The sequence below is a fragment of the Siniperca chuatsi genome, linkage group LG16 (genome assembly GCF_020085105.1).
Source record: "Siniperca chuatsi isolate FFG_IHB_CAS linkage group LG16, ASM2008510v1, whole genome shotgun sequence".
Lineage (NCBI taxonomy): Eukaryota > Metazoa > Chordata > Actinopteri > Centrarchiformes > Sinipercidae > Siniperca > Siniperca chuatsi.
Window position 1 is genome coordinate 14,922,496 of NC_058057.1, and position 8,212 is coordinate 14,930,707.

An 8,212-nucleotide genomic window follows, 5' to 3' on the forward strand; every position below is an offset into this window, starting at 1 on the left:
TAATGGTTCACTAGCAGCTAGTTCCTTATTCGTTCTTCATTTCTTCCCAGGTAACTACTCAAAATTTTGTGCTCTTATTGTAAAGTGTTAACACTTAATTTATTATTAATATTTGGCCATAACACATGTTGTAGCTAATCTTTCACTCGAACGTTATGTAACAAACTGTTAACCATTAGTTGTAGCGTTTTTGTCATTAGCTTATTTAGGTTGCAACAATCTTGTACAGCTCACCCCACTGAGCAATTTTCCATTGATTTGAGTTTGTTAGAAGTCTGGTAGCCGAGTTCTGTATGAGCTGGAGACGGGAGATGGCTTTTTGTCCTGAATACAGGGAATTACAATAATCTAGATGTGAAGAGTTGAAAGCATGGTTCCCAAGATTCTTTTTCAAGTCACTTGAGTGTTTTTGGGGGCCGAATAAAAAGGACCTCAGACTTGGACTCTTTGAGCCAGAGGAAGTTTTGTGACATCAAGCATTTAATGTCAGAGAGACAAGCCATGACATGAGAAAGGTTCTCCATGTCAGTACAGTAGCGGAACATAAAGCTGTGTATTGTCCGCATAACTGTGGAAATTAATATTGTGCCTATGACTTATTTGACCCAAAGGGAGCATATAATAGAAAACAGTATAGGACCTAGAATTGACCCCTGGGGAACACCACGAGAGGGGGGCTGAGGATGAGGAGGATGAGGAGAACTCTCCCATAACAACCGAGAATGATCTGTCAAAGAGGTAGGAGTAAAACCAGACAAGAGCAGTCAGTGTCTTTAATACTAAGCCAGTTTTCAAGGCAATTGAAGAGGATATCGTGGTCAACTATATCAAATGCAGAGCTCAAATCGAGCAGAATGAAGACAGAGCGTGTGTGTGTGTGAGATCAATTGAGAAGCAACAGACTTTTCTAGAAATTTTAGCTAAAAACATCAAACCTCTGATGATATCAAAAGATATCTTGAGTTTGTCTTTCTTCCATTAATGCTCAGCTCTCTTAAACTGCCTCTTTAAATCTCTTGTATGGTCATTAAGCCAGGGGAGGCGTTATGTTTCGCTCGTTTGGTCTTGAAATCACAAGTGTGATGGCCGTAGCTTCTAAATTGCAAGAAAAACTTTTTTGATATTTCATTTATGTAAACTGAAATATTTGGGGGTTTTGACTGTTGTAAAGTCAAAATAAGCAATTTTAAGATATCAATTTGGGCTCAGGTAACTTGTAATGGGCTTTTTTTTGGCATTTTATAGACTTTAACAGAACTAATATGTAAATTTATGTCATGTAATTTACTGTACGTACTTTTTCTCCATCAGCATATATGTTCTACGTACATATTATCTCTCTGGAACTTAGAACATTTATGGTAATAAGAACAACCTCTTTGGATTTTTTCATGTTTCACAACATTGAAGCATACTGGATGTACTCAGGTTTTTCTTTTACACCAACCAGTAGACAGACCCTTAAATCTGAAACACACACACACACACGCTCCAATGCATGTCCAATGTTACCCCTAAAGGAGGAAAGCTGTAAGAAGCCAAAAAAATAAAAAATCCAACTCCAGATGGACCAAGCTGATAAAAACACATCATTCAGTCATTACAAAGTATTGACTCACTGGGTTAAATATTGCTGTAGAGCATAAAAAAACAACTACTGATCCACTTTGAAGTTAGGTTGTAAAATGTGGGGAAAAATACATTTTCACAATGTGAGAACTCATTTTCTGGGTAAAAAAACTAAGTGGATCCTATGATGAGATTAATCAACGTCTTGGTTGAATAAAGCCAAAATATAGGATGAGAGGAGCAGTGGAAAACGTCCTCTCAAGTGCTCTATACACAATGATCTTTTCCTTTGACAAAATGAAAGTTGTGCCATCAACTCATATTCAGTGTAATTCATGTGATAATGTTTCTCATCTGCCTTGTTTAGACCAGCCCATATTAACCTTGACTTCTTTGCTCTTGTAATTCGGTTTTTGGAAAATGAGAACAAGCCAAATTGATTAATATTTTCAGTGTGACAGCATATCTACATGATGTGTTTTTCCTTCTGTGGTGAGATGCGGCAGATTTTCATTGTTTTCTATGGCACAAAGCACTCCAGGGGGTTGAGGTGTGCCTTCCTGTTTCATGTGACAGGCCTCACTTTTTGTGTCACTACAGAAAAACAGGACTGTGTGTGACTGTGATGGAGAATATATCTATAACAAAGCCAAGAGTTTGGAGGAATGTTCAAATGATAGCTGTGTTTGAAAAGACAGAGTTTATCATGACCTTCACGCAACTTTGGTGCAAGTTCAGCTAGTTGTCAGTAAACAGAGCAGAAAAGGGAAATCTGGATTCCCCATATTTCAGTAGCTTGCTTTTAACCTGTTCAACTTTCTCAGTTTTTTAGCCAAGAAACAATTCAGGTATATTGCAAAGAAAACCAAGTAATAATGACTTAAAATGAAACATTACTTACACTATCAAAAGGGCTCTTTTATCCTGCTCTTGCCGTCTAGACCAACAACTACACCACTTTGTTTACATATGGCTCACAATGTCAAACCAAATCCATGATAAATTGGAACAAAGAACCAAACCTTCCTACTAGGACTACATCAGACCTACTATACAGTTTGCTCTGTTTAATGAGTAAACATATTAAAATGTATCAGCTGCAGTGTATTTTACACATGCATAATTTGGTAGGTACTCAAATGCAAAGTGCAATGAAGTTTCATTGATGCATAACTGTATGTGTGGCCTCAGGTTGCCTTTGTAGTGCTACAATAATTGCCATTGTCATATAATATCTATGTTTAGTCACTAAACTACATATAGATTATTACTCTGGGAGTTTCTCCGAGACAAAGTGACTCATCCTTTGTAATGATGCAAGTGTGATTCATTGACATTTTCTGCAGCAGCCTAACTGAAACAATATGATTACTTGTGCTCGGGAGCCTCTGCGACTTCACTCAGCTGATTATGAGTCTAAAAGCTCATATTTTGGCAAATTCAGAAACTATATGTAGGATACTGGAGCAGAGGCACTTCCTTCAAATCCAACAGTCGTCCATCCATACCATCCATCTATTATTTCATGTTGCTTCTTTCAGTGTTATAAGGACCCAGTGTCCTTATAGACTAGTAATGGATGTCATTTTTGGGACCTGATGTGCAAGAGCATTAACAGAAAAAAAAAGAAATGGGAAAGAAACGGAAAAAAGAGTGTTTTAAGTAAGCTGGAGACTGGTTATGTCCACATTTTACTGATAGATAATTACTTTTCTAATCCCAAAGGGATATTGGCGTGCTACCAGCTGCATAATAAGATACAGTACAGGAGTACAGGAAGAAAAACAGAAAACAGCCCAGTGAGGCCAGCAACAACATCAGTTTGAATCCAGATGATTGATGCCATTATTTTAACTGGTGGAAATACTGTGCATTCTTGTTTACATTTATGTTTTACACGAGTGTTCAATGTAAGAAATACAATAAGTGAGAACATGTAATGAAATACAAAGGGGTAAAATAAACCAGTCCATCATAATCTACACTCCAACAATCAAATCAGTTCATCACAGACCTTCATGCTGAATAACCTTCAAAAGAGTCAAAACAAACCTTCAATTAATCTAAGGTGCAAACTTGGGCCTAATTTAAACCGGTCACAAAAAGCCAATACCGAATATTCTAAAATATACCTTCACATAAATAGAAACTACCAAATCGTGTGAATAAACATTCAGAGAGTGACAGCGTAGAAAACAGAAACTCCAGTGATCCAGCTGACTGACCACTGGAGAAATACGAACCGCCCTCACTAAATTGCGTCTGCCCATGTTCTTGGCTCTTTTGACCGCCCTCCGTTTCCTCCTGATCTCCTTCTTTGGTGGCCGGTGGTGCTCCTTTGCCCAAATGGGGTTTTCCTTGGAGAGGCTAACAAGGCCGCGTAACACTATAGTCACAAACCTCTTCATCATAGCACTGCCGCTTTTGCAGGCATGAGACTTAAATTGTTACGCCATCCCGAAGCAGACCTCTGAAACAGACAGCAGTGCGTGCATTGGAAAAGTGCTGCAGAGGAGACTTGAGAGGAAAAAACACTTGCTGTGTGTGTGTAACTCAGGGAGGGAGGGGGGAGAGAGAGAGAGCGAGAGAAACAAACAGTAAGAGAAGGAGAGAGAGGGAGTCACAGGGTGGTGGATGTGGTTGGAGGAGGGTGCTGACAAGTCCTTCTATTGGAAAATTTGTCCCTGGGTTGTGCCAGCGGCTGCAACACCAACGACTCCCTGCTAATCAGAATAGTTTGGCCACAGCTGTGACTGGCAAGCGGGTCAGGGCAATATCATGTAGAGGCATCCTTATACTGTATGTTGGCTGAACATGGCAAGAAACATACAGTACCCCTCTTGCCTGACGCATAATGCTACAGTGGGCATCATCTGGAGAAAGGAGCATTTATCATTTAACTTCTGAGAGGGAAAGAGGGATGCTTGGCTGGCCTGATCTCCAGCAGGATGATTCAAACAGTCATTTCCTCTCACAAATCCTGTCACTCATTTACTCACAAAGAGGTGGCCACAACGAAGAAGAAAGATCTAGCAGAATATTGCTTCCTGAGAGCACAAACTTTAACTGAAAACCTGTTTTTTCATGAAAAGACCTTCCAGAGATGCCACAGATTTAAGACATTGCAATAAAACAAGGATGAATTCAACTCCCAAACTTCTCACATTGTGACAAAAAAATATGTGGCAAAATAATTCTGACCAAACAAGCCCAAAATGTGTGGAACAACTGAGTGTTAGGCATGATTTTGCTTTATCATCTGGTCAGACACAAACACACAAATAGCTTAATCATAGCTAAATCCAAAGACAGCTATTCACTGGGACATGTGAGGGTTGCCTCTGACATTCTTGACTAATACAAAAAAATTATTTAATCTAGACATTTTATGCATCCGAAATATGCCAAACACTGCCCATCTGGCTAAAATAGCACTGAACCATACGGAGAAAAGATGAGGTCAAGATGCAACAAATGATGTGGAATAAACTGAAACAACCGACAAGCCAGGGTGTCAGAAAACTGTAAAATAATGCTGTTATGTATTACACACACATAAGATGATCTTTCCTTAAGCTGGGCACTTGGACACTGGTGCGCACAAGATGTTTTAGATCCAAATTGAATTTTTACAAAAAGGTGTTCTAAGACCATGTTCTCTTATTAAGCGGGATAACCCAAGTTATAACTGCACTGGCTTTGCTATTACAGACTAATCTAGTAGAGCTTATGTGTCTAGTAGCTATCAAGCACAAAATCCTTTGATATTTCTATATTTCTATAAGGAAAAAGACTAAGAGAAAATACAAATCTGGACAGAGGCATGGGAACATATTAGGCCCCTTCAAGACTTAATCTGCTGTTTAAAAAAGGATGTGTCCCTTTGAGTGAAAGCTAATGTGCATTAGAGGAAGGCATTAGGAAAGTCTAATTAATAATGTACACTTCTTTTACCATTAAGAAAAAAGATCTAGCAGTCTTAAACAGGTGGGAGTTGTTAAATAAATCAATAACTGACTATTTTCATCTGTTCACAGTGAGTTTGGGGAAAAGGTCAAACATTAACAGTGATATCCATTAAACATTTCATTTTTTATATTAATTACGAGTGCTTTGTGATATAACTGATGGCTTGGCTGATGTCATTTTATACCAGCATACCTCCAAAAATGGTAAAAGCGACAATAAGATGCAATGTTTACATTTCCTGTAAGTCATGCTCTGTCCAGCTCCACTGAGATTAATGCCACTTGACAATCTACTCAGCTCAAAAGTTCCCCTTAACAACAGAGCGTTAGTCGACGCAGCCACACAGACCTAGATCTGCCAAGGTCTCATTGGCTGTTGGAGTCCCGCGAGACCCAAGTGCAGGGCTGCCTCTCTGCTCGACTGGCTCTTTGACTCATATAGCCTGTTGGTGCCACAGGGTACAAACGTCCACGGAGGCTCCCATCGCAGTCAATCCTGCGACAGCTGCAGCAAATATGGAGTTGCTTCTCTGTTACTTATGTACTCCTGACAACTTACGAGCCTCTCTGAAGTTGGGTTGTAAAGCTATTTTAATGACGACAAACAAAATGTTACTGTGATACTGACAGAATCACCTCCATTTATGATGACACCCTACTGAACCTACTGTAAACTTACCTGCATCTGAGTTCCCCTCCCTAAAGGCCAAAAGGGCCACAATCCATCACTGCATTATCAGCACTAAAGATAACAAAAGAGGTCCCAACAAAGCACGTCTCCAATAGGGTTGCCATTCAGGTATTCTATTCTTTGCAACACAGAGCGTCTCGAACAATAACATGAGGGAAAAAATCTGAATGAAAATAGTTCTTGGTTTAAACATGTACCAAAGCCTACTGTACCTACTGCTTTAAATAAAGCGATAACTTTGTCTCAACATTATTCAACACAAATTCATTATTATTATAGAGAGAGTAGAGGGTGTGAAGTCAACCTGGCCTATCCTGATATACAGTAGTGTAATTCTATACTCAGTACTGCACGTTTGCTAACACGGACTACATCTTCAATCTTGTGAGGAAAACATTTTATTCCTTGTGGTAAGCACCTAATGTTTTAATCATTGTAACCATCAACATGAAATGTCCTGCAGTTATGGATAGTTGCAGAGATACTGTACAATGGATAAAGTCGTAGTAGATAAAGCTAAGCTTTTTATTTCTAGGAACTGATCTCACTTGTAGATTAGCTGAATGGCAGTGGGAAAGGCAAATGGGTTGAACGTATAGAGAATCAAATGGTGCTCTTCATCTTAATCTGTTACTTTTTTTAGACTGAGGAAACACATGACCATCACATGGGAATGAAGAACCCCAAACGCCACAGAGCAAGATTAAAAGCTAGGCTTTTCAAAGAACATACCCCATCTTAAAACCACTCCTGTAGAGAGCGTGATACCTGACAGTTTCCACCTTGCACACAAGGTTAGATTTTGTGGGGGAAAAGTGAGCAGTTCAATCAGTAGCTGAGGAGGCACTGATCTCGAAAGAACAAATGGGAGAGTCAATTAGACTCTTTATGCTGGGAGAGCAGTGGTTGTGTGCACTTACCGGCATCATATTGGCAGCTCTGGCGGGTCAAAACCAGGGTGCATCGGCAAGTTGTCTTACGGCTCACCCACTTATCTTCGCTGGCACCACCGTAGAGTCAGCCAAGACCCACCTTCAAGTTATGGGCTCTGGTTACTCCAATGTGACAACCAACTGGGCCTCAGTCCTCTCTGTAAACCAAAACAGTCGCATTGCTATAAAACTGAACACTGTAAGGTAGTTGACACCCAAAATAACACCTAATGTTATCAGCCACAGTTGAATTTAAATGGTCCAGGCGTGGCTCTGTGCCGCTGCTGCTGCTACAAACAAGCCGATGGTTAGCCAGTCAGTTAGCTCGCAAAGCAACGCTGAAGCGAGTCAAAACGAATGGCATTCATTGACTTGATATTACTCATGGCACACTAATTATACTCACCAATGTCAGAGACAGTTCATTGTTTCAGGCAGTAAATCTTAGCTACGTTACTGTTAAAAGGCACGTAGCTAACCGAACCAGCTGTCAGCCAGCCAGCTAACGTAATGTGTTAGCTGTGTTAGCTGGTTTCAGAGGCGGCTAAAGGACGGTATGCAGGGCGATCTCTCCGCTCTCGTCGGTCCTTTAGCTTGGATTGGCTGCACATCGGCACAAGCTATTGACGGAGTGTGTTTCAAGCAAACAAAAATGAATAAATGTCCATTCAGATTGGCTAACTCTTTTTTTACGAACGCAATGAATCATCGCTAGCAGGCTAGCAGTGACGACGCTGAAGTTAGCTTCCGATTCGTTGCTTCCGATTCGGCAGTTAAGGGGAAAGTTAAGGGAAACTTCACCGGTGACCGGTCCCCCGCTTCTTTGCACCTCTTATTGTTGTGAAAGCCTGTTAGACATTGTAGCAGCGTCTGTGGTAAAGCCTTAACGCTGTCTGAAACCCGCTTTTAAATTTGTGAAACCTTTATTCTATTTGTGAAAATTAAAAAAGGGATTTCACTGCTATTCTCATACCTAGACCACATTGGACCAGGTCCAAAGTGCTTTACAGAGAGAGAAATAAAATACCACAGTGAATGATACAATAAGATAA

General features: G+C 40.1%; 1 protein-coding gene across 15 annotated transcripts in view; it reads right to left on the reverse strand.

Moving 5' to 3' along the window:
- The window catches only part of ppp1r13bb (protein phosphatase 1, regulatory subunit 13Bb), a 31,254-nt gene extending 23,316 nt beyond the window's left edge, over positions 1-7,938 (reverse strand). For 2 of the 15 annotated variants that reach the window (XM_044168541.1, XM_044168533.1), the window contains exon 1: positions 3,813-4,033. In XM_044168541.1, the coding sequence (XP_044024476.1) occupies positions 3,813-3,980 (168 nt within the window). In that variant the 5' untranslated portion in view covers positions 3,981-4,033. Of the gene's footprint in view, positions 1-3,812; positions 4,037-7,148; positions 7,319-7,566 lie in introns of those variants that run through there. The other 13 variants (XM_044168547.1, XM_044168542.1, XM_044168544.1 and 10 more) reach the window with 12 other exon arrangements.
- Positions 7,939-8,212: the final 274 nt, after the last annotated feature.